The sequence below is a fragment of the Carica papaya genome, chromosome 8, assembly GCF_054855325.1.
Source record: "Carica papaya isolate Zhongbai chromosome 8, ASM5485532v1, whole genome shotgun sequence".
In the NCBI taxonomy this organism is placed as follows: domain Eukaryota; kingdom Viridiplantae; phylum Streptophyta; class Magnoliopsida; order Brassicales; family Caricaceae; genus Carica; species Carica papaya.
In genome coordinates, this window is record NC_142316.1 from 33,999,550 (window position 1) to 34,026,279 (window position 26,730).

At 33.8% G+C, this 26,730-nt stretch overlaps 2 protein-coding genes and 1 non-coding gene across 4 annotated transcripts; 2 read left to right on the forward strand and 1 right to left on the reverse strand.

Moving 5' to 3' along the window:
- The first annotated feature begins 3,414 nt into the window (after positions 1 to 3,414).
- AMP1 (Peptidase M28 family protein) lies at positions 3,415 to 9,521 on the forward strand. Its single transcript, XM_022031235.2, has 10 exons — positions 3,415 to 4,553; positions 5,642 to 5,884; positions 6,354 to 6,506; positions 6,637 to 6,705; positions 7,070 to 7,157; positions 7,780 to 7,863; positions 7,954 to 8,042; positions 8,560 to 8,673; positions 8,798 to 8,932; positions 9,070 to 9,521. Exons 1-10 carry the CDS (start codon positions 3,573 to 3,575, stop codon positions 9,250 to 9,252), a joined length of 2,139 nt encoding a protein of 712 aa, XP_021886927.2. The 5' UTR covers positions 3,415 to 3,572; the 3' UTR covers positions 9,253 to 9,521.
- Positions 9,522 to 9,684: 163 nt separating this feature from the next.
- Positions 9,685 to 9,757, reverse strand: TRNAR-CCU (transfer RNA arginine (anticodon CCU)). Its single transcript has one exon. It is a non-coding gene; the product is annotated as a tRNA-Arg (tRNA).
- A 68-nt stretch (positions 9,758 to 9,825) lies between these two features.
- LOC110806386 (uncharacterized) lies at positions 9,826 to 13,157 on the forward strand. 2 transcript variants are annotated; one of them, XM_022031221.2, is made up of 9 exons: positions 9,826 to 10,040; positions 10,180 to 10,380; positions 10,499 to 10,658; positions 10,874 to 10,947; positions 11,179 to 11,224; positions 11,313 to 11,383; positions 11,485 to 11,591; positions 12,542 to 12,644; positions 12,978 to 13,157. In XM_022031221.2, the coding sequence occupies exons 1-9, from the start codon at positions 9,854 to 9,856 to the stop codon at positions 13,070 to 13,072; spliced, it is 1,044 nt and encodes a 347-aa protein (XP_021886913.2). In that variant the 5' UTR covers positions 9,826 to 9,853; the 3' UTR covers positions 13,073 to 13,157. The 2 variants fall into 2 exon arrangements, with proteins under 2 accessions (XP_021886913.2, XP_021886914.1); XM_022031222.2 differs by having other exon boundaries at positions 9,900 to 10,040; positions 10,206 to 10,380.
- The last annotated feature ends 13,573 nt before the right edge of the window (positions 13,158 to 26,730 follow it).

The window sequence follows — 26,730 nt, forward strand, 5'->3', positions numbered from 1 at the left end:
ACAAGTATGTAATTGTTGGCATCTATGCAAAGCCCATGATCTGGGGCAACCCTTTTGCTTTCGTCTCAAGACGAAGAAGAATCGATCATCAGGAAAAGGTTGTTGGGCTGAGAAAAGTAGTGTCTATTAGGGCCAGGCATAATAGGCGCACTCATCTTCCCTTTCATAAGGTATTTTGCCGGGCACCACTTTAGCTTTTGTTGCCCATTACTTGTCTTCGTCAAACCCCCACTTCACACTTTCTTATCACGTGCTAACTTCTCTTCGGCCTGTGTTTGTCCTACCATACGAATTCCACCAAAAGTGAGAATCGGGGCCGTATACTTCTATTGAAATTTTATGCTATTGAATATATATTTATCTTAGAAAAATTAAAAATATGAAGTGGGCAGACGAGTATATAAAGAGGAATTGGTTCCTTGTTAGATTTTTATTGAATTTAAGAGAAATATTGATCCTTCAAAATTTGTTCTTACGTGAATTACTTTACGTTAAATGAATGAAAAATATTTTTTTTAGACATATATTTAGAAAAAATATAATATTTTTAGTATTATTATAGAATCTTATGACATATTATGAGTTGATTTCGAGAATATTGTATTGTCGACAACATAGAAAGATGATGTTGATATTGGTAACATAGTTTTTGATCTAGACATTGTGATTATCATAATTGTCTTGGAGAGGGTTACCTAGTTTTAGCATAATATTCTGTCAAAGAGTACACTAATCCATCGAGAAGTGTTTCTTTGAAGTATTGAATTTTGAGAACACAGAGATTTTGAAACCATGACATTTTAAGTTCGTCTTAATGATAAGATTGATAGGTGGGGAGGGTTGTTCCTAGCCGATTCTTTCTTAATTACTGAGATTGTATATCAAGTAGTAAAAACTTGTTTGTGTGTATATAATATGTCGTATAAATGCATATACTATAATGATTGGAGAGTGGAAATTCTAGTTTACTCGTGAGTTAGCAGAGCTGGACATAGCTTTCCAAAAAGCATATTTGATTGGAATTATATATAGGTGGTGGTATACTGGTACATGGTATCTTCTTTTTCAGGTGAGGGACATAAATCGATACAATCAAAACTCTAGTGCTCTCTCCACTTTAGCCCTACCATGAGCATCCATTCCCCATTTCCCCCACTTACAACCAGAAAATGACTGCTTAATTAGTCCTTTTGCTCTTTTTATTATTGCCCGCGTTTCATCACCTTTATGAACACCAAAGGACATTGATTCTCATTCTTTGTTCCTTTTTTTTTTTTTAAAGAATTAACATTACCCACAAATTGCATGGACGATATTAATATTGTATGACTGAATTAGGATCAAACCCAAATAAAATATATATATATATATTTTTAGACAACAGCCAATTAGCTAAACCCATGATCCGACTTAAAAAAATCATGGCAAAGAAAGCTTCATGTCTTTGTCCCAAGCAAATATCATCATTAGGACTTTCTTCTTTAAATTTTCCAGCCACAAATTGGGCATTTTTCTGGGTTTCTTTCGAATATAAATGTGTGCATGTATATACACACGCACACACACACACACACACACACACATATATATATATATATATATATATGAAACAGAGAGGTAATTAAAGTGGAAGGAGGAGGGGGGGGGGGGGGGGGTCTAGGTTGATTTGATTAATGACATTTGTACACTCATCTTATCAGTTTTGCCTGCCATGGGTCTGTCCTTTTCATATCTCCAGTTATCCCAATCACGTACAGTGAAAATATATGTGAAAACTATGCCTCTTATCCTTAAGGAAACATCTTTGCTGAACTATTTTGTGCGGTAATGATATATACCCGCGCACACACACACACACACACACACACATATATCTCTAGTCGCTAACAAATGATGCTCCATCGATGGAACTGAGTTACTCTGCATGAGGATCATGTGTGGATTATGAATGAGAAATTAAAGTGAGAGGGGATTGTTTAATTTGTTGTGTACTATAACATTTTTTCGTATGTGTAAGTAGGTAGAATTGTGATATAGTTACTCAAATATAAATTTAGATCAATAATGAAGATCCAAAAATATAGAAGAAAAGAATGTCATCTCAAATATACGTAATTTAATTAACGAGAAAACTAAATACATTCTCGGAATTGGGCTTGATGACTAATAAACCAAATTTATGTGCAATTAGACTATTTTACAGAATAATTTAGATGACAGAGAGACTCTAAAAAATTTATATTTTTTAAAATTATTTTTTCAAATTTCTAAGGTAAGTATTGCATTAAATTTGTATTAGTCTTAAACTCCTTTAACTTTGTTATTAGTAAATAAAAGAGAATTGCTTCACTCTTTACGACTACGGGGTAAATTTTAGTCTAGTCCATTCGAGGGTTGTATTTTGTTGTTTCCATAAGCATGAAATTGCTATTCGGTGTCCTTGGATTACACCATAATAATAAATCATAATATTATTTTTGTTTTGTTGATTTTTTTTTTAAAAACTTGTGTTGTAATAGTATTAATGAAACGTAAAGTATTCCGGTTGTTGAGAGAATTGAACTGTTAAGAGTGACCGACTTTAATTGTTAAAAAAATTATTTATTATTACCACAGTTATAACGGTTTATCGCTTAAGATATTTATGTTTTATCTAAAAGTTACGGATTCATAACTTATTGAGAATGTAAAAAAATGACTTATTGTTCTGTAAGTATTTTATGCATTATTATTGATTAATTTATAATGTTTGATTCAGTAAAATCTATTACTTAATTCAGTAGTATCAAAATGATAACGTTTTTGTACAGTTATAATAAATTAAATTATTTTAAGTAGAATTATGATAAAAAATTAATTCTTATTGTACTATATTTAAAAAATAATAATAAAATTACTTATAAAATAATTATATTATTTTTTATATAACGATCGTAATTATCACATGAACAATTTTAAATATAAAAAAAATAAATTAAAAAATGTTTAAATTAAAATTATATTAATAAAAATAATTTCAGTAATATATAATTTCCAATTTACTTGAAAAAGCTATAAATATAACATTTATTATAATCTTACAAAATAAAATTTAAAATCTACTCGTATTGGTACATTTTGCTTTTATATTTATCCTTTTAGTTTAAAAGATTATAATATTTATAAATATTATTCAAAACGACAATCCCCACCACTTCCCCCAGCATGAACTCAAAACGACATTCCCCACCACACGCATACACTTTTCTTTTCGGAAAAAAATAAATAAATAAATGTTATTTACTTTTATACGTGGGTCCCGCTTACTTTCTCTCCCTGGAAAATCATATAATAATACTCGCAGAGTACTTTCATGCAACTAAACATCGCAGCACACCTGATACATTCCCATCAACCTTGATTTCCCTTCTGAAAATTTAAAATTTAAAATTAAAAATCAAAATATAACTGAACCCAAAAAAAAAAAAAAAAAAAAAACTTTTCAATTCACCAGCACCATCTTCATTAGCACCTGACTTGCAGCAGCAGAGCCAGACTAGTTTTTACTCATTGATTCACTATACCACTCAGAAATGTCACCGCCACTGATTGCTAAACCTATCCCCTCCACCACCACCGCGGCTATGGCGGCCAACGCAGTGCTCACTTCGAAGCCGCCGCCACCTTTATGCACTTTCCTATTCCTCATCATCCTCTGCATTTTCGGCTTCTACACTCTACACTACCCACACTCACCTCGGAACTCCCAGGCGGCACTCCACTTTCGCCGCTTATTCCTCTCCTCCGCCTCCAACGCCACCATAGCCACCTACCTCCGCGCCCTCACTCTCCACCCTCACCTCGCTGGAACAAAACCCTCCTTGGACACCGTCCATTACGTGCAAACGCAGTTCCAGAACTCAGGCCTTAAAGCACACACAGTGCAGTACAAGGCCTTGCTGTCCTACCCCGAGTACGCATCGGTTACAGTACACTTTAGCAATGGTACGGACGTGAGCTTGGGTCTTAACGATCTGGGTGTTTATGATTTTGGTTCTTCTGGATTGGTACAACCCTACCACGCCTATTCCCCATCTGGGTCGGCGCAGGCTAAGGTGGTTTTCGTGAATTATGGGCGGGAAGAGGACTACCGTACGTTACGCATGATGGGAGTGAACGTTAGTGGGTGCGTTGTTTTAGCGAGAAAAAGCGGCTTGTTGAGAAGAGGTGGGGTTGTCGAAACAGCGGAGGTTAAAGGTGCGCTTGGGGTGCTATTGTACGCCGAAGGGGACAAAACAGTGGGTGGCGTGGAGAGGGGGACCGTGATGAGAGGGATCGGGGACCCGCTTAGCCCGGGCTGGCCCGGGGTTGAAGGAGGGGAAGCTCTCGGTTTCGATGACAGCAAAGTTTCAAGGCGGTTTCCTAAAATTCCATCTATGCCCTTGTCTTTGAAGAACGCTGAGATCATTTTGGGGTCATTAGGAGGTCAAATGGCGCCGCAGGAATGGATAGATTCGGGTCGGGAGGTGTGGCGGGTCGGTCCAGGACCTACTATGGTGAACTTAACATACCAGGTTGGTGGCTGTAACGAGTGTTAATATCTATATCCATGGCCTTTTTGTTCTCTAACGCAAATTTTCAGTCAAATTATAAAAAAAAAAAAAAAAATAAAGCGTTATTTCCTGGAAAGGAATTCCGTCTTTGACTTTTGTTTGGCTTACTGTTAAAACTAGTTGCGGCTTTAAAGGTGGTATGATTTACTTTTCATTTGACTTATCTTTTTATGCGTTTTTAGGGTTGGTACAATATAGTTTGGATAAGTTTAAACTGTTCTTTTTGGGAAGAGCTGGGTAAAGTTCAAACTTGAATGGTTTGAATGGTAGATTTTTTGTACCTTGTACAAATTGTGACGAGTTGGGAAACTTTTTTGTTAGTTTGTCTCATGTATTTATACATGTATGTAGACACATATCTAGATATAGAGGTAAAACAGAAATGACAAATATATTATGATTCTTGTTGGCATCTGGGAAAGAGATTGAAGGAATTGGCAAAAATGGTCATCCCTTAGGATTAGCTACTTAATCTTTTACTTGAACGAACGGTGGCTTTTGATCAGTTTCTTAGGGTACTTTCAGATGATTTTGTGCTATTCATTTGAATTGGAATTTGGCATTTGCACTAGTTTGTGCCTCTCCTGGCCTCGGAAAATGAGAGAAAAGCAATAAGATTAATCTCTTTGTTTGATTACTCTGTGGGTCACTTATTTTCCTTTCATGGAACCTATTATTTTGGACATTCACCTATCCCAGGAGTCATTCTCTTCATTGAATATCTGCATAAGTAGGCTTTCTTTCCTCTCGTGGACCCAATTATTTTGGACGTTCACCTACACCAGGATCAGATGCATTCTCTTTATGGAATATCTGCATAAGTAGGCTCTTAGGCTGCATAAAATTGTCTTATTTGGAATATAACAGGAGTCCTTCGAGGTCATGGACATGTGCATGACACCAATGCAACACCTGTAGCGAAACTATCAGATATTGTCAAAATTTTTCTATCAGCATGAAGAATTATTTTGAAGCCTGGCATTTTGGATTCTGTTTCGGAATTTCCTTATCATTTCTTGATTGATTCTACTTATTTTCTGTTTCAATAGGGCGACAAGAAAGTGGTCACTATCCATAATGTTTTTGCTGTCATTAAGGGGACGGAAGAGCCTGACAGATATGTGCTTCTTGGCAATCATAGAGATGCATGGACGTATGGAGCTGTTGACCCCAATAGTGGGACCGCTGCCTTACTTGATATTGCCAGGCGATATGGCTTTTTGATGCGGATGGGGTGGAACCCTCGAAGAACAATTATCCTCTGCAGTTGGGATGCTGAAGAATTTGGGATGGTAGGTAATATTCTACCTTTGTTTGTGAGTACTAGGCTGAGTTTCGTTCAAATATTCAATTATATAAAATAGAAATGAAACTACAAAACAACTAAAAAGTATTTTAAATGAAAATAACATTGGAAGTCCAAGTAAATTTTATTTGCAGTCTAAGGTAGTTGGTTTTGTTATTTTTCCTTGATAAGTAGGAACGGGAAATCATCATTCTGGAATTCAAGATATGAGTGAAGTTAGTTCAATTACGCTTCAAATATGTTAATAAGTATGACCGAGTTTTACATATCAAACAATTAAGATTTGGAAATCGGACAATAATTGGATAGTTTTGAACTAAACAGAGCAAGAAGTGTGTCCAAAATATGTTGAAGATTATTTTGGAAAGTCATCAACTTAAACAAGCGTTCTTTACTGCAGTTCTTTCGCAATTAGGTTCTCTAACATGCCCATGCAATTGTGGTTCTGCTTCCAGATAGGCTCCACTGAATGGGTTGAACAGAACCTTGTGAATCTGGGTGCAAAAGCTGTGGCCTATCTCAATGTAGATTGTGCAGTTCAAGGCCCTGGATTCTTTGCAGGAGCAACTCCGCAGCTAGATACTCTCCTTGTTGATGTTGCAAAGATGGTACTGGAGGATATGAATGAAATTAAGAATCAATCAAAATCATTTGATTGCACACTCTAGATATGAACTTATCTTAGTGCTTGTAGGGAATATTTGTGTTTTAAGCAACTGTTCTTCGAATTTATTTCAGGTTCAGGATCCTGACTCAGAGGGTTCAACAATATATGAAGCCTGGAAAGCTACAAATGGAGGCATCAATGTGGGGCTATAGATTCTTTTTAGCATTTTGTTCTTCCACCAATCCTTGAATCATGGAGCTTGAGTTTAAGTTTGCACTTAACCAACATGGCCCCATGAGAGGATTGGTGAATCTTATTAGCTGCATGATAATATATATATATATTGAAAATAAACCAGGTCTTTGATGGTTTATTTGCATCTTATCCCACTTTTTGTTTTTCTGCAAGCAAAAATGGCAACAACACTAAATTCTCTTAAAAATTATTCCCAGAACCAACCCATGGTGTATATATTTGGAAGTTTTTGTCCCCTTTCTGGGGATTTGTTAGAATTGCAAAAATGTTTCCTGAATGCTGAATTTGACTTGCTTTCTTGGGTTGCAGATTCAGAGACTTAGTGGACTGGATTCTGATTTTGCTCCATTTGTACACCATGCTGGGGTTCCATCCATTGATATCTACTATGGAGAAGGTAAATCTCTCTAACCAAAAACTGAACTTGGTCTTAATTTCTCCCAAGGCCTGGCAATCTATCTTGGCTTTAATTAGAGTTGAGCAGTTTTCCTCTTTTACCAAATAGGATCTACTCCAAAGCTTGGAAATTATCCTTCTTCTCTACTTGTCACCTTGAGAAGTGGTGCTAAATCTACTTTTGTGGGTTTTTGGTATCATGTTTATTGTTTGGGAGTTAATAATTTTTTTTTGGAAATATAAAGTTGGTGTTAAAAGCAACAAGTGGGTGCAAAAATACAAAAGCTCTACAATTCTGTCAGCAAGTCAATAAAGGCCATTAAATCCTCACAAGACTAGGGGAGATGACCCATAATAAAAAAGCTATGGTCTGCAACCAAGAATTTGCGAGTTAATAAACACTGCTAGTCTAGTGAAGCTCTGGTGGTAGTGGCACCATGGAACCAACATGCATTTGTTCCTTAAGTGCACAAGAAAGCTGAACTAGGATAATGTTTTCCCAGAAATGACTGAAGGCAAACTTGACGTGGCCAGAAAAACTGAGAACATTGTTTCTGGTGGTACCTGGGAATAACTGTGCTGCAAGTATATATTTGTATTTTAATGGATCTTCTATCATTCAGATTTTCCTGTCTATCACACTGCATTTGATTCCTTTGAGTGGATGATAAACTACGCAGATCCATCGTTTCAGCGTCATGTTGCTGGTTAGTTTCCTTTCCTTCCGACATTCTTATTAATCACCAGTTTTTGTCATAACATCTTCGAGTTAACATTTCCATTTTTTTAATTCTCAGTTGCTGGAATTTGGGGTCTTCTAGCCCTTCATCTAGCTGATGATTCAATTCTTCCTTTCAATTACATCTCTTATGCGGATCAGCTACAGGTGTGAATATATCTTCACTTAACACCTGAGAGGTTCCCCAGCCCCCTTCCAAGTAGGAAAACAATGTTTAGCTACAATATATATAGGATCGGGCCTTGATATGGATGAGTACAAAAATAAAATTAAAAAATAAATCCATTTGACTTCATAATATAAATCAAAGTCACCATTCTCTTCAGTTTAGATGAACTACATATTCTAAGGTCTAAAAAGGAAGATAAGAATATTTAGCTTTTGCAAAATTATGTACAAAGAAAATATGAGCATGATCGTATATTTTTATGTGCTTGATTATCTTAGTTGGAGACATTTTGGATTATTAAGTCGTGTGATAGGTCTAAAGCCTAAGATTGTCATGTTTGTATTTAGTAATTGAACGGTAAATTCTGGAAAGATGGTGTGTTGTTCTTGCATTACATCTTTTGGATGGAAAATATGTCTCATACTTAGAGTTATGTTTATGCATTTCATAGTCTACAAAATGGATAACAGAACTCGGTTTCCCAATCTTGGGCAGAGCCATAAGGATGCCTTGTGCAGCTTGCTGGATGGGAATGTCTCTCTAGATCCCTTAGCTGCAGCTATCCAAGAACTGTTATTTGCGGCTAAAAAAGCTGACAACGAAGCAAAGGTAGAAATCTTCAAACATATACATGATTTTGTGAATTAATATGGAAGTATCCATGTGTTGCCTATTGAAGTCTCATCCTCTTTTACGACCATTGGTGTATCGTGCTCAATTTGTTGGGCTGCAGGGATTGAGAGAGCAAGCACGAAAAGACAATTTTGCAGCTTTGAAGATCCGAATGCTGAATGACAGGTTGATGTTTGCAGAAAGAGGCTTCTTGGATTCTGATGGTCTCCAGGGAAGACAGTGGTTCAAGCATCTTGTAAGTACTTCATGCCACTTGTCTTAAATCATTTAGCACATGAAAAGAGTTCGATTTTGTTTTTGTTCTACTCAAAGTGCCATCATTATTAATCAATGTGGGAAAGCTCGTTTTATGGCAATCTTCGCTTGTTGCAGGTTTATGGTCCTGCTGGTGAACAAACGAGCAAATTGGAATTCTTCCCTGGAATAGCGGATGCTATTTCGAAATCCTTGCGAATGAATAAAAAAGATGGAGAGGCAGCAATTCAACATGAGATCTGGAGGGTGGCTAGAGCTATTCAGAGATGTGCTGCAGCTATAAAAGGGGAACTCACCTGAATAATGATGAATTGACTGTGAAATCTCCATGTAATTAGTTCAGTACAAGGGAATATGTATATATGCTTTCTGTCCGAGAGGGAAAGAGAAGTACAGCCTTGACTTTGTATATATAATATTTCAAGCTCTTTCCTTTTCCTTTTTCTTTGATTTTTCTTTTGTCTTTCTGTTGCTCTCCTTGTGTCATGTTCATGATGTAATTTGCTGCTAAACTTCATGTTCAAATTTCGAGAGAAAAGAAAAGGGGTGATGCCATTTAATTTCCAAAAGCCTTTACTGTAAAATTGATACAAGAGATCTCCTAAGCAATATATGGAAATTTTAGAAAAAGAGAGAAAGAAAAGGACAGAAGATGTTGAGAACACGTTTTATGGAAAACTGTTCAAAAGAAAAAGGCAAAAAGAAAATTTGTGTCAATTACGAAGGAAAAAACGCGCCAGGTAGGGGTCGAACCTACGACTTTCTGCTTAGGAAACAGACGCTCTATCCACTGAGCTACAGGCGCTAGATGGGGGAAGTTCTCTAATTTCTAAATGATGATGTAATTTGAGAAGCTCCATTCTGGCGCTTTGTCTCGAGCTTCGTTTTTCAAATAAGCGAAATGGTGAATGACTTTGCTTTCAGTTTCAATAAACTGAATCGAGTTGATCTCGCTAATCTCGGAAACTATTCAGACATGGAGGAATCTATGCGGACGTTTTGCAAGAGCTTTGGCATGTTCTGCAACCACCTCGAAGGCAGCTGCAACGCCCTGAAGCAGTCGGTGGAGCGCCGCCCCATCCCTCTCGGTCAGTCATTCTCTTCCACCCGCCACCCAATCATGCCTCTCTCTGTGTTTCCAATTGAATGCATCTTTTCAAAAATTCAAACGCAGTAGTAATACCCATTTGACTTTTTTTTTTTCTTCTGGGTTGGTGATTTGGTTAGACTCTGCATCATCTACTTTTATTCAGTGCTTGAACCGCCGCGTTTCCAGCGCCAGCTCCGACCTTAACATGCTCGACTCAATGTCGTTTGGCACCGTCTCTTTCGAGGAACTGTTAGGTCACTGCAATGAAGTTTACAAGAAGAACCAAGCCGACCTCGTTTCCCTCGAGGATCGTCTCAAGAGCTTCGGTTATATTCCCGGTAATTCTCATTCGTACATTTTGTCATATGATATACCTATGTGGAGTGACTTTATTGATTGTAATGGCTTGAATTTACTTCTCTCTTTCTCTTTGTTTCTCTTAATTTTTGAGCTTAGAAGTTGAGATTGATGAAGAGGAAGATAAGGTATCTGGTTTATCAACGCCTGTTGGCTTGGACATCAAGTACCCGGAGGACGATCTCCATCCTCCATCCTTATATCGTGGAGCTGCGTCTGCCTCACGTTCTATCATAAAGGATTTGGAAGAAAACCCTCTGTATCCTTTAATATGTTTTAACTAGCTTCGTATACGTCGTTAGAGAGTTTAACATCTAAGGTCTATCCGGTTTATTTACATTCCTCATCAAGTTCTTAGCTAAGAAAGACTCGTTAAAGCGAATCGGAGCCAGACCCTTCTGCATTTTTTGATTTCAGTTTTCTTTATTGGCTACTACCATATGATTCTTCTGTTTTCTTCTTGATGTTCTCTAGACTTGATGACGATTCACTGAGTCTGAGGAATCTTGGGCTTTCGGATGTTTGTCTTGCTAATTTAGCATCTAAAGGTGAGTGAAATCTGAAAACAAACCACTAGATGGACTAACTGAGTGCCTTAAGAATTTTTAGTACAAATTATTTTGTTACTTTTTCAATCTTTCTTCTACTGATCACTTTGGATATCAGAACTTTTGGCTGACAGGTTGCTAGATTTCTTCATTTTGAAATCTGTAGATGATTCTATACGTAGATGTTACTCAGACCATTCTACTGATCTCTTTATCTTGCTTCCTCTCTAGCTGATAATATTGATGATTATGGAATTTCGTGGCAAGATTCAGTGAAGTGAGTTGTTTAAAGTTTTAGAATGATTAATATTGACATATCTTTTCATACTTATCTTCACACTTCCTAACGATCTATGATTTTTCAGATACTCCAGGGACAAATCATTTGATTTTGATTCACAACAATCCTCTTCCAAGGCCTCAGGAATTCCTGGAGGTAAGAAGTTGTTATATTTTACTAGCTAGTACTGCCTATCTATCCATTTTTCAAGTGTGATTAGAATCTGATTATAATCTAATTTTATTCACTGTGAAAAGTAAAAGCTGATCAAAAGACACTGGAAGCTCCCAAACCAATGATAAAGTTGTCTAAGGATGATTATGAGGGTCTTCCTTCTTACATGAAAAGCCTAGCATCATGGGAGGTATGAATTTCTCTTGAGTTCACTATTTTGGCCTGTTATCTTACCATTTAAAGGCTAAGACAGAGATGGAGACTCATATGGAATATTTAGTACTTACATGGATAAAAGGAAAGATAACGTGTCTTATCAAACCATTACGAAACTTCAAGTTTAATGTGTCTATTCTGATGTTTATAACTTTGCGGGTTAGTTAATATGCCTCCACTCAGTTGAAGTGTAATTTTAAGAGGGTTTTGGACAATTATGACTGGTTGATGAAAATTGTTGAGGGTGTTTATTTTGACAGTTTATATTCAGAGCAGTTTATGAGTTAGTTCTATAGAAAATAGGTTATTGCAGTATTTGTTTTGTAAATATGGCTTATAAGCTCATGGCTTACAACTAAAAAGAGTTTCTGAGATGTCTTTTGGTTGCTTATGTTTTCTCAAGTATTAAAGGAATCTGTGAGGGGATACAGACAGAACAATCACAAATAACAATACTAAACAATTATTCTTATTTCAGACCCTAATAATCCATAGAGTTTTTCCCTTGACATGCAGATTACTTGTAAAATCTCTTTTTATTAATTTAGAGTCGATTTAGTAATGCACTTTGGATGGGTATGCTCAAAATGGCTGTCACCTTGATATTCAATTATGTCCTTAAACAATAGCTGTAGTTTATCTCATTTGATTTTGCTGGCAAACCAGGGAATTGTTCTGATATTTTCTGGCCCTAGTATTTTCCTTTCTGTGAATTATTCTCTATGTTGCACATGGTGATCATTGTATCTTGGGGTTATGCTGGATATATATTGTACATTGCTTAACTTGCATTTGTAAGTAACATTTACTTTGAATACGAATAATCTCTCTCTCTCTAGGAGATTTTCCCTCATTAATTTACAGCCAATTCTCTGTGTGTATATAAAGCTTGTACATTCAACTTGGTGCTCTGTTGACTTCCAGGATCTGCTTGGTGCTGTAGAGAAAATTAACTCAAGCCTGCGCAAGAGAGAGAAAACAGAGGAGATCATCTACTTCAACAAGGATGAGATTGCCTCCTTAATGGGTATGCTTGTCAAGCTAATTTCTTCTTGTTTTTCAGTATCAGTATCTCGACAACAAAGTTGTAAGTGTTCTTCACCAGGTTCTGTTTCAATTTGTTTCACTTCATAGATAACTGAAACTTCATGACCCAAAAACTCAACATAGATGTTAGGTTGTAATATACTATATAATCTGTGTGTACATATATGTATATATACTTATATTTAATGCCAAGCGTAATCCTCAAAGTTAGTAGGTACTTCTAAAATACTAGCATTTACTGTTTTACCGTCTGAATTAGAAGTTAGCTGGGGGGGTAAATTGACTTGGTGGTGGTGTGGTTTGTTTGTTGTAGGGGCTAATGGAAGAGCTTATCTGCTACTGCTCATGCGCATGAACCTGTTTGCTGTTGAGACCATCAATGGTGAAATCTCTTACAGAGTCCTGTAAAATGCTTTAACGCACACCATTTGGATGCCATATTTCCTAATGAAGTTAGCTGTTTTTAGGAATAAAAAAAGACATATTTTCTTAATATTTTGAATAAATATATATATATATTTTAAATATTTGAGAAACAAAAAATAATTCCTTATTTTTCTCATGTATATTGAAAAAAAAAAAAGTAAGATACGAACACATAATTATGTTATGATATCAAAGATAACTTGTAATTAAATGGAAGTGTAAATTTATCAACTTCGATAAAAAAAAAAATGGAATAAAATATATTTTAATATAATTTATTTAAAGAAAATTTTCATATTTAAAGAGTATTTTTATTTAATGTAAAAAAAAAAAATATTTTTAGTTAAAAAAAGATACTTTTCTTAACATTTTGAAAAAATATACATTGAAATATTTGAAAAACAAAAGTGCAACAAAGTATAATTTCTTATTTCTTTCATGTGATGTAACACTTGAGTTTAAAAATTAGGTATGAGATAAGTTCTACGTTAATAAAATAAGTGTATTAAAATAAATTAATATTTATTTTATTTTATTTTTGTAAAATTATTGAGAAAAAATAGATTAGGTATGAGTTTAAAAATAATTTTTTTTAAAAAGATGAAATCGTGAATAAATGAGGATGTTTTTGAAAAAAAAATTAAAAATAGGGAATAAATTTACAAAAAGAAAAAATACGACTACGTGGTACGGCCACATCAACGACAACAGCGACTCAGAGTATTTCACGTGGCGGACACGTTAACACTGAGTTCACGCTAACAATTCGCGTGCCTGGGCAGTCTAATGGTCTAGATCGTATTTCGCGCGCACGAATGATTTGAATATGTTTCCTCTTCAAACGCGATCGGATGAATGAGATTGATCATGATGGTCGGTTCTAATTCGTCCACGTGATTGGCCTAAACAGGCAATAATCGGACGGTTTCTCTCGCTCCACGTCGACTCGAATGGACAACCTGGATCGAATAGAGAGGAGTATTTAAACTCCTCTTCGTAGGGAACCAAAACCCTAGTCGACAGAGCAGTGACCAGAGAAGAAGAAGAAGGGCGGCGGAGAAGTGAACCAGATGTCGGAGAAGGAGATCGGCCACCGTCGATGCTGAAAAGGTAAGATTTTCCTCCCCTCCGCTCGAAATTTAAGCCGAAATCTTCCTATGCCTATATCGTAGTTGAAAGGCCGATGGGTGAGTTAGAAAATACGAGCGAAGCTCGACTGAGCCACCACGGTAGAAATCCAAAACCCCCTCCGATGACCCTTTTCCCGCTTCCCGTTTCACATGATTTTTTGACTGTTGTGTTCCTTGTCTTTCTCTGGTACAAGTAAGCCGAAGGAGAACCTTGACCGTAAAGGAGGAACGACGGAACTACTGCATTCGGAGACCCCCCCGGCCAGTAGGGTTTCAGTTTTTGCCTTTTACGGCTAATAGACACCTCCTAAGTTGGTTTTTTTGCAGGTTTCCATGCAAAATCGACCGAAAACGGGCAGATTGAGAGGAATTGTCGTCGTAGGCGGCAGAGCGAGCACCGAAACACGGCGACACTACCATATCGGAACCCTAAATTTGTCGGAAAGTTTTTAAAATGCTTATTTTGGCCTTTTGATGTATTTTTAGATATGTGACGAGTATTTTTAATATTTGCAGAAAAAATTCAGGAAACTCAAGGACCACCAGGAGGCGCAGTGAAAAGTACGGTGTTTCAGTCACTGATTCGGGATAAGAATCCCTCACTCTTTTGTTATGGTAAATTGAAGGTTAATAATGAATAATATTGTGCTTTGTGAAAATTAGAAAAATTTTAAAATTAATTACATGTCATTAGTAGAGTCGAAATTGATCAGTATGTAATTGCTTATTTTATTTGCATTGCTCATTTATGTCTATACTATTCGGTTTACTTACCATATGCACTTTGATTTATTGGTTTAATTGCTTTCTCATTTATTGATTGCTTAATAGTTTATTTTTATCTGTTGACTGATTTGAAATAAATGCCCTAATTACGTTTCTTAATTGTTAAGGTATAAATTTGTATTGTCTGCTTAAATGTCGTTTTATTGATCTATAAAAATGAAATGAGATGTTAGTATGTGATTGGTGATGGTTTGATGATATGAATCTATATATGAAAGGCTTACTATGTAGCTTGGGAAAGGGTGGACGGACCCAGTACATAGAAAAATCCTACCATGGACATTACCTTAATCGTGCGGGGCTGAGAAATCTCATACTAGAAGGGGTTGAGAGGTATAATTCACCCTCATACCAGATGGGATATTGAGGTGGTGACATATTTAGCGCCCATTACCAGACGGGGTATGAGAATAGCCGGTTAATCGATAACTTGGAGTTGTAAATAAAGGTTACCTCCTGGACCTCATCAAAGTTGCCCAACGGAGGTTAACCCCATAGGATTTTTATTTCGTTTGCTTTAATAATTTATTTTATTACTATGAATTGTTGTAAAATAGACATTTCAGTAGCCTTATTGGGCATCCAAATTACTGTGTAAGAAATATAAACCCTAGATTCTAAATTGTTTTTGCTTATAGTTATTATAATTCAATATTTCCATTTCCTTTAGTCTTGAGCTTTTATAATTTGGTATCAGAGTCGTGTTCCTCGGAACAATTCCTTACACAAAGATTTAAAACACTAAAATACAAACCCGATACTAAATCATTTCTTCTGAAATGTAGGTACAAGGAGATAATTAGAGGAAGACCCCCACTAAACTGAGCAGCCCGGGATTGATCATTTTGAGAGAATGTCGATCGACTATTCGAGATGTTGGAGAGACTTATCTTCGCCCAGCAGGCCAGAGAAGAAAGGAGGGAAGTGCCTGACCCTCCATCATTGCCACAGTTTGAGCCACCCCTATAATAAGAAGATCCGATGCTACCCCGATACAATCCTGCTCCTCCATTATATCATCCGGCATCACCATAATACAACTAGGTGCCCCCACAGGGCCACTCGATCCCTTCTTAGCATAATCCAATCCCTCTTCAATGAGATCCAATTTTACCCATGATAGACCCAGACTATATTGAGAGGTATAAGAGACTAAATTCATCTACCTTTGCAGGGGTATTCTCATTCGAAGAAGCCGAATAGTAGTTAGTAGAGACAGAGAAGACTTTCGTAACTCTTGGAGTGGTTCCCAAATAAAATGTTGTACTTGCCACCTATATACTTGTGGGTGAGACAGGTCGATGGTGGCAATTGAAGTAGACCACCCTACCCATTCTAGTAACTTAGGAACAATTTCTAGTAGCCTTCAATGTAGAGTACCTCCTGGAGCATCTTTGAAATTTGAAGAAAATGAAGTTTGTACACCTAGTCCAAGGTGATATTACAGTGTCAGAGTATGTACGAAAGTTTGTACACCTCTTATCGCATAAGTCATGTAGAGATAGAAAAGCTGAGGAAACAGATCAAAGAATTGTAAGTAGTGGGTTCCGACATGTTGTGTTTTCGTCCTTTTTAGTGTAGGTTAGCCGAAGGAGAACTCCAACCGTGAAGGAGGAATGATGAAGTTGTCGGTAGGGTTTCGATTTTTACCTTTTCCGGCCAACAGAGGTCCCATAACTTGGTTTTTTGTATGTTTTTATGCAAAATTGGCCAAAATTAACCTAAATCGGCCAAAAAGGGCCAAGTCGAGAGGAACTGCAGACGGTCGTCACCGGAACACAACAACGATGCCATGCCGGAACCCTAAATTGGCAGAAAAAGATTTTAAAATGCCTATTTTGGCCTTTTAGAGTATTTTTAGATACATGATGAATATTTTTAATTTTTGCAGGAAAAATCAAAAAATCTGGGGACCGCCAGGAGGCACAGTGAAAGTATGGTGTTTCGGACACTGATTTGGGGTAAGAATCCATCACTATTTTTTCCATTATGATAAATTGAAGATTAATAATTAATAATATTATGATTTGCAAAAATTAGAAATACCCTAAAATTAATTACAGGTCATCAGTGGAGGCGGAACTAGTTAGTATGTAATTGCTTATTTTATCTGCACTGCTCATTTGTATCTAGGCTGTTCGGTTTACTTACCACATGCACTTTGATTTATTAGTTAATCGATGGATATTGGGTCCATGCGTAAGGGGGATCCCTATGGGCCTCTAAGGTATTGGTAAGCAGGTAATAAGGTAACTTATTATTATTGTTCATTTGGATATGAAATAACAATGTTATTCGAATTATTATTTTCGTAGGTCAGTTTTGAAAACTCATGAGGATAAAGTCTTTCTCTTAATATTAATATGCTGATTTTATTTTTCAAAATTATTTATATAAATCAAACTCAAGCAATAAAAAAATCTAACATTTCTTATCATTCAAAAAATATAACATTTCTCATCATTCCCTATTTTTGTTTTAGTATCATTTTTTTTTTCATACTTATTCATTTAATAAAAAATGAGTAAAGTAAATAATTAAATTATAATATTTTGTTGTTATCTCTGAGCTTATTTGACAGTTTATACAATTTTAGGTAAGTTGGTGTAATAAAATTGTAATGGGTAGATTAATAAATGCCTAAAAATGATACATATTTTAGGATTAAAAATATTTGCATAATATAAAAGTAATCTCTTATTATGGTAGTCCCTTTAATTTTTCAAATGAGGATGACAATCAGAAAGTAAAAGAAATTTGAAAATTTTGAAATTATATTATCTTAAATTGGGATTATTGAGGGCAAAAATCTGAAAAGGGTAATAAATCTTAGATAACCATATGTAGATTTTAATTTATGGTTTAGGCTATTAATTCAAATGTATGTGTCTTGCTATATCTATAGACATATTTCATAAGCCCCCTTCTAATTTTAACACATTTTTTATTTATTTTGTGATTAAAAATTTTATTTGGTCAAACTGCACATAATATTAGTATCAATTTATGAAATTTGAATATCTAAAAAAAAAAAGAAATTAAGCAAAATGGTGTCCTGTGCTTGACTAAAACCATAATTTCTATTATAGATTTCCATATTATATATTGTTTGTTCGAAGCTTTAAATCATAATTTCTATTGTTGACTAAAATCTATTTTAATTTGAGTTTTTCTTAGTTCAACCATCAATAAAAATTGTGATGTTTTCACTACAATAATGTGATATATGTTTTTATTTGGATGAATATATATTCCATTGGATAAATTAATTAAAATGATATGGAATTAACCAATTAAATAGCGAGTTTAATTAATGATCAACAATGTGTGTATCGAAATTTTATTAATAAACTTAGAATAATTCGATTACCAAAAAAAGAATATATAATTAATAATTACTGTCACATATAAGTTATATAAATAATTTATCAAATTGTTAAAAAATAACGAATTTAACGAATATAACGAACTTAACGGTCAACTAAAAAAATAACGGTATTATTAACTAAATTTTAAATATTTGTTGTTAATGAATTCAAAAAATAAAAGCACAGTAGTTCTTGTGGTAAGATGAGATTATAATTTTTTTTTGTATATAAAAGCTCATATTTAGAGAGGAAAAATAAGTGGAGTCGAGTGAGGAAAAAAGAACATGTACCAAAAGCTGGCAAAGGCGTTACAAAATAGGGGTTTGGATTGTTGGGTTAGACAGTAAACCCTCTTTACTGATATTTGTTTGTTCCTACATGTATATTTATGATTTTAGCTACAATTAGAAAATTTTTGAGAATAGAATTAGTACCCACTATTTATATTTGAAAAAAGCAACCCAATTCATTGCACCTGACCTCACCAACACTCTCTTTTCCCAATTCGCACACAACCCTAAGACAGAAGTCACTTTCAATCTGTGCTCCAGAAATCTCCCTGATCATTCTCACCATTTTGCTTCTCTCCGTCCGATCAGGTATAAACTATTCCTCTTTCTCTCTGTCCGATTATGTATAAATTGTTCTCCTTTTTGTTTATCTTTTTCTTTCATAACTGATATATCTATACTTTTTTATCTATCATGTATTTGTTCTTCATGTATCTGCAATTTTTCATCTGTTATATTGCTGTAATCTGTTATCTGTGATATATCTTTGATTCATACTTCTACAATCATTCGTTTATGATATCTGTATTCTATTTCTACTTCATATATAGATAATCTTTTATCTGTGATCTATCTATGCTTAATAGGTTGATAGTTTATCTTTATTTTCTTGTGTGTTTCTGTGTGGGTGTACATTGACATATTTGAATTTCATACATGAGTGATACTCATTCTACTCTTTTTATTAATTTTGTCCAAAATCAGTTTTTTTATATATGATTTGATATTTTCATGATCATTTCTTGTTATTTACAAGCTCTGTGTATTTTTTATTGTGATTTAATTTGTTCTGATACATCACTGTTAGACTTAAAGGGTATGTGTTCTTATTCATAATTTAATTTACCCTTTTATTTTTGTTGTGGTGCATCACTTCTGAACCAAAGGGTATATGTTATTATTCAAAATTTGATTTATATTCCTCTGTCTGATTTGTAATTTTCAGTTTACTCATGTTCTAATTTTTTTATTATTATTATTTTTTCGTTTCATCCTACTTCAATTATTTTGTACGAAAGTCGAGAACATACGTTATACTTCCAGCCCGTTGCTTTTTCGAAATTCACAATTTTCAAAATTTTCGGGTTGCTCTCTCTCTCTCTCTCTCTCTCTCTCTCTATATATATATATATATATATTGGAAAATTCAAACTGAATTCGCTGGTCAAAGAAACGACTCATGATTTTCAATAAAACCCTTTTTTCTTTTAAAATTTAGCTGGTGCCATTCGATGAATATTTGCAAATTTGGGTATGTATTTTCCTGTATTTGCTAATTGATATCCTTACATTTGACAATTTCATGGACTATCATATTAATCATATGATACAATCATACTTTGGGATTAGATATTTCATTTTCCTATGAAGGGTATTGATGAATATACATTTTCAATTATTTACAGGTTATATACTTACATCGGTCAATCACATATACTATAATTTTGTTATTCACAATCCATATATGGGTTTGGGTTTATAATTAGCATTTGATTATTACTATCAGAAGGTATAAATATTTACCTTTTTAAGTTTTAGTATTATTCATATTAAACTTTACTTTTCTTCTTTATTTTCATGGACTTACAAATATTTGCCTTTGAATTTTCTTATTTTATTATTGCATTCCATGTATTATTTTCATCAAAAGTTTATAGAAATATAATAAATTCATTGAATACATGCATTCTACCCTAAAATCATGTTTATAGAAGTATAATAATTTAGGATTAAACTTTGAAAATTAAGTTTTGTACAGTGTATCTATACTTTTCGTTAATAAGTTGTTCGCTCACAACTCAAACAAATCGCGGCCACCCAGTTATAAACATGATACTTTCACATAGCAATTACATCTTGAAAATCTGATTTATTCCATTCTAAGTTATTAAAATGTTAAGAGATTCATTGTTGACAATGTTGTTATACAAATAAATAGTTCATGTTGTTATTTATTAATTAGATATAGTTCAACCTAGGTTTTTACCATATCATGAGTATATATATTTGTCGTTCCAGTAGTTATCAATACTTTAGACTGGAATCAAGACAAACTCAAACCAAATATAATCCTGATGTAGCTTGCTTCTTTTATTTTGAGGTTTTTGTAGAAACCATATTTTCAGAGGGGCTTCTGCTGATTATTGGTTGTTGGAGGACTGAAATTTTTGCATCATGCAAAATCAACTCAGATGCTCCAATTGCTTCCCAAGAAGCTCTGTGTCTGGCCATGGAATTAACATCAATAGTCATGGATCGAATCAGCAAAATGTGGCTCTTAATGTTGCAAGTAGTAATGCAGAAACTATCCAAAGGTTTATAGGGGAATCCTCTAATTCTACAGGGAATCGGAACTATTTCAGCGTTCGGCAATTGCTGAATAGAGATGACTATGATCATTTTCAAGGAGCTGGTTCGAGCAATCTCCCTCAGAATGTAGACATGAATGAAACTCCTGAAGGTAATGGAGTTGTCCAAAATCGTGATTGGGGGAGAGGACTATCTTTATGTCCATTTGATTCAGGAAACTCAAGATCTGCCATAAATCCTTCTGGCCCACTTGTAATTTCTTCTGGAATTTCGGGATACGTGCTACAAGAAAACGATGATAGGCGTATATCCTGCAAAAGAAGAGCACCTGAATATATTTTCCAGGAATTGTTTGCTGGTGGTAATTCAAGCTCTGGACAGAGCTCTGGAGATCATCCTAGTGAACAGCTTGCTTTAAATGGCTTAGCATATCTCAATCATGGCAGGTTAAATTCAACAGGCTCTTGGAATAATCACCTTATGCAAGCTGCAGGATACTCTCCACAGCTAAACTCAAGCGTGGTACCAGGAAGTACAGTGGTTTTTGGACAAGTACTTAATGCACAACAAGCTTCAAGTGCGGTAGGGCAAATGTATGTTTTCGAAAGAAATACTCGATTGAGAATTGAAAACCAACAAGATGTTCTTCCTCCTGGTCAAGTTCTTAACGCAATCTCAGAACCCCAGGTTCCTGCTAATGCAACTTTAGCAGCACAACTGCCTATTATACAGATCCAAAATCTTGTACAAAGTCCACAACTTTCTCAATTGAGTAACGAGGTAACTAGGTTGGAAGGTGTCTTATCAGCTACCTCTCCTGCAACTCATGTTACTGATGGAGGATCTAGTGAACATCATGTTACAAATGCAAATGTTCCTAGCAACATTGCTTCGTCTTCCCAAAATGTTTCTGGTCCAAGTGTTGAGGTACCACCTGCTCCAAATAACTCACCTTCAGGTGCTCCTGCTGTTGCAGTTCAGGTATGTATCAAAATTAGATTCATCCATTAAGATGAGGATACATGAATTTTCTTCTGCGCACAATTAGATTACTATATATTTTAACTCTGCTATGCTTTCAGACATGCTCATAGGGATGAGTATAAGTGGAAAGAGGTAAGGTTCAAGAGAAGATTTCATGTAATCCGAATCAAATTCCATGTTGATTTTGATGAAATGCTTTTATACTTACCAAAAATTACGTTTCTTTCAAGGTGAAACGTTTTTCAAAAGAGAATTTTAAACTTGGATTGTTTCCAACTTCAATCACTTGGCATATAAAAAGTCTCCCAAAATGATGTAGAGGATATATTAGTATAGCCTATACTTTTGTAAAGGATGTGACAGTCTATATCAGTATAGAAAACATTCATTCCACGTTGGTTAAAGTTAAGAGAAGACAAGAATGTTCTTTTGCAACTAGGCTAAACTGAAGTGTCAATTTCAGATAACATTTTTGTTTTTAATTCTTGGCATTGTTTTCTTTTGCATGGATTGGATGATGGCATCCTAGGAATTCATCAATATGAATACCTTTATTCAAATTCCCGATAGCGATGATGAAGACAACGAAGAAGAAGAAGAAGAAGAAGGAGAAGAAGAAGAAGAAGAAGAAGAAGAAGGAGAAGAAGAAGAAGAAGAAGAAGAAGAAGAAGAAGAAGAGGAGGATGATCATGGAGAGATGGGTCTTGATGTTGATGACATGCGTTTTGATGTTGATGACATGGACTATGAGGTAGTCCTACATATATCTTCTTTTAGCAGTTATTTCACTCAAGAAGAGCACAAAGATTACAAAAGATAATAATATACAAGCCAAGAAATTTTCCTAACTACAGAAAACATGCTTTACATGCATAAATACGTAAAAACATACATGTTTATGTGCCATATCTCTATATATATATATATACTATGTTGGTATTTTTTTAAAACAAAGTTATGATTTATTAACTAGGAGCTGCTTGAGCTTGAAGCTCAAATTGGCTACGTCAACAATGGTTTAGCTGAGCCAATAATTCTTGACAACCTGGGCCTGAGGACATATCACTCTACTCCATCTGAACCTGAAGCATGCTGCATCTGTCAGGTAAGAGATTTGTTTTACAGGGTATGAAATGATCATCCATTAAACCTAAATCATGTTTTGTTCACAACGTGCAGGACGACTATGAGGAAGGAGATGAAGTTGGGAAACTGGACTGTGAGCATGAGTTTCATTTCAACTGCATCACAAAGTGGCTGGTGATAAAGAACACCTGCCCTATCTGCAAGGAAAAGGGTTTGGATGTTGCTGCTCACTAATTCTACCATGACAGAACAATCATATATTAGGTCATACATAGTTTTGACTTTTTAGAAAACATCATCGTATTTTTCTTTATCGTTTATTGGATGTAAAGATGGTTGGGTTTAGTTAAGTCAAAGACATATTTATATATAATTTAGTTTTCCTTTTTATGGCATTACCTTTTCACAATACATAAAGTCTTCTGATTCTTCCGAGTTTTTTACTTTTATGATTTCATGAGTTTGTTCAACTCATGAATCCAAATAAAAGGATCTCGCCGCTATAGACTGAAGCCTTCGAATGGAAACAAAGAATCATTGAGCTTTGTGGTTTTGTTGAAGGTAATATGGAGAATTTTAGACCTTTTAGAACAATATTTTATGTCAAGGTTGGTTTGATGCTAAACCTTTTATGATTTGGCGCTTCTTTTGTAATAAATAATAGTTGTGTTTTATTAACATTTAACTATTTTTGTTTTCGTGTTTTGCTTTTTCATTACGAAGTGCATGATTACTTTTGATTATATTGTTAAAATTATGATCTATTACATACGATATGAATTCAATGAACGGCAAGAAAATAGTTTTGAAAAATAAAATTCACTTAAAAACTATTAAGAGAATTACATAGTTTAGAAGGAATAGAAAAGTGTTTATTATTGTTGTTGTATTTAGGTACGTTATTTATTGTTTACTAAGTTTATAGAGTGAATAATTATCTCGTCAGATATTTGGGTGTTCCCATTTTACTTTTTTCTTTTTTTTAATAATTGTAGTTTGTATGATCTTTATCTACTAAGGAAAATAAAGAATTATTTTTTATTTTATTTTTGTTTATTAAAAATTTAAATATATATATTTCAATATGTTAAGAAAATATGTATTTTTAAACTTAAAAATGTCATTTATTTTTAGAATTAAATAAAATATTCTTTGAATATGAAGATTTTCTTTAACTAAATTACATTTAAATATATTTTATTTTTCTTTCATTTTTCAAAATTAATAAATTTTACACTTCCATTTATCTACAAGTCAACTCTTGTAAATATGACAATTGAATATCTATAAAAAAAAAAAATTGAGCAAAATGGTGTCCTGTGCTTGACTAAAACCATAATTTCTATTGTTAACTAAAATCTATTTTAATTTGAGTTTTTCTTTGTTTCAACCATCAATAAAAATTCTGGTGTTTTCACTACAATAATGCGATATATGTTTTTATTTGGATGAATATATATTCCATCGGATAAATTAATTAAAATGATATGGAATTAACCAATTAAATAGCAAGTTTAATTAATGATAATCAATGTGTGTATCGAAATTTTATTAATAAATTTAAACAATTTCATTACCAAAAAAAGAATGTATAATTAATAATTATTGTCATATATAAGTTATATAAATAACTTATCAAATTGTTAAAAATAACGAATTTAACGAACTTGACAAATTCAACAGTTAACTAAAAAAATAACGGTTTTATTAACTAAATTTCGAATATTTATTGTTAACGAATTCAAAAAATAAAAGCACAGTAATACTTGTGGTAAGGTGAGATTATATTTTTTTTTTGTATCTAAAAACTCATATTTAGATAAGGAAAATAAATAGAATCTGAGAGAGGAAAAAAGGGCATGTATCAAAAGTTGACAAACGCGTTACAAAATAGGGGCTTGGGTTGTCGGGTTAGACAGTAAACCCTTTTTACTAGTATTTGTTTGTTCTTATAAGCATATTTATGATTACAACTTTGAGTGAAAAACTTTTGAGAGTAAAATTAGTAGCTGTTTTTATCTAAAAAACGACCCAATTCATTGCACTTAACCTCAACAACCCTCTATTTTCTAAATTCACATACAATCCTAAGACAGAACTCACTTTCATTCTGTACTCGAAAAATTTCACCAATCTTTCTTACCATTTTGCTTCTCTTCATCTGATTAGGTATAAACTATTCTACTTTTTGTTTATCTTTTTCTTTCATAGTTGATATATCTAAAATTCTTTATCTATTATATATATATATATATATTATTTATAGGCTCTATGTATTTTTTACTGTGATTTGATTTATATTTTATTTTTATTGTCGTGCATCACTTTTGGAACTAAGGGTATGTGTTTTTATTCAGGATTTGATTTATGTTTCTCTTTGTTGTACATTAATTTAAGTTTCGATAAATCTAAACTTTTTGTGTATACTCGAGGGTCTTTTTTTATTGTGGATTATATAAATCTATGTCTGGTTTGTTTTAAATTCTTAGTTTACTCGTGTTATAATTTTCTTATCATTTTTTTCGAATAATCATATTTAAATTATTTTTGTAAGAAAGTTTAGTTTGAATATATCTTATAATTTCAGCCTGTTGCTTTGTTAACATGAAAGTAATGAAGGTGGTTTTCCCAGTTCAAAAGTTTTTCACTCCATTTCCTTTTCAGTCCCAATTCTTAAATCTATTTGTGTTGTGTGTGTATTAACATATATATATTGGAAAATTCAAACTAAGTTCGTTGGTCCAAAGAAACGACTCTTGATTTTCAATAAAACCCTTTTCTTCTTTAAAATGTAAGGGTTACCATTTCAAAATGGGTATGTGTTTTCCTGAATTTGCTAATTCATATCCTTACATTTGACAATTTCATGGACTATCATAATAATCATATAATACAATCATATTTATTGTTATATCTAAACCTATTATACAGTTTATACAATTTTAGGTATGTTGGTATAATAAAATTGTAATGGGTAGATTAATAAATGCCTAAAAATGATACATATTTTAGGATTAAAAATATTTGCATAATATAAAAGTAATCTCTCATTATGTAAGTCCCTTTAATTTTTCAAATGAGGAGTTTGGATTGTTGGGTTAGATAGTAAACCCTCTTTATTGATATTTGCTTGTTCTTACATGTATATTTATGATTTTAGCTGCAATTAGAAAATTTTTGAGAGTAGAATTAGTATCTACTATTTATATCTGAAAAAAGTAACCCAATTCATTGCACCTGACCTCACCAACTCTCTCTTTTCCCAATTCGCACACAACCCTAAAACAGAAGTCACTTTCAATCTGTGCTCCAGAGACCTCCCTGATCCTTCTCACCATTTTGCTCATCTCTGTCCGATTAGGTATAAACTATTCTTCTTTCTCTCTGTCCGATTAGGTATAAATTGTTCTCCTTTTTGTTTATCTTTTTCTTTCATAACTGATATATCTATACTTCTTTATCTATCATGTATTTGTTCATCATGTATTTACAATTTTTCATCTGTTATATTTCTGTAATCTGTTATCTGTGATATATCTGTGATTCATACTTCTACAATAATTCGTTTATGATATTTGTGATCTATTTCTACTTCATATGTAGATAATCTTTACTATGATCTATCTATGCTTAATAGGTTGATAGTTTATCTTTATTTTCTTGTGTGTTTCTGTGTGGGTGTATAT

Excerpts from the sequence above, each read along its gene's own strand:
- AMP1 (XM_022031235.2), top strand. The coding sequence starts at position 3,573 with ATGTCACCGCCACTGATTGCTAAACCTATCCCCTCCACCACCACCGCG. Across the intron at positions 6,507-6,636 it reads TTGTTGATGTTGCAAAGATG|GTTCAGGATCCTGACTCAGA; the intron begins GTACTGGAGGAT and ends AATTTATTTCAG. Across the intron at positions 8,043-8,559 it reads CTTATGCGGATCAGCTACAG|AGCCATAAGGATGCCTTGTG; the intron begins GTGTGAATATAT and ends AATCTTGGGCAG.
- LOC110806386 (XM_022031221.2), top strand. The coding sequence starts at position 9,854 with ATGGTGAATGACTTTGCTTTCAGTTTCAATAAACTGAATCGAGTTGAT. Across the intron at positions 10,381-10,498 it reads GAGCTTCGGTTATATTCCCG|AAGTTGAGATTGATGAAGAG; the intron begins GTAATTCTCATT and ends TTTTGAGCTTAG. Across the intron at positions 12,645-12,977 it reads TGAGATTGCCTCCTTAATGG|GGGCTAATGGAAGAGCTTAT; the intron begins GTATGCTTGTCA and ends TGTTTGTTGTAG.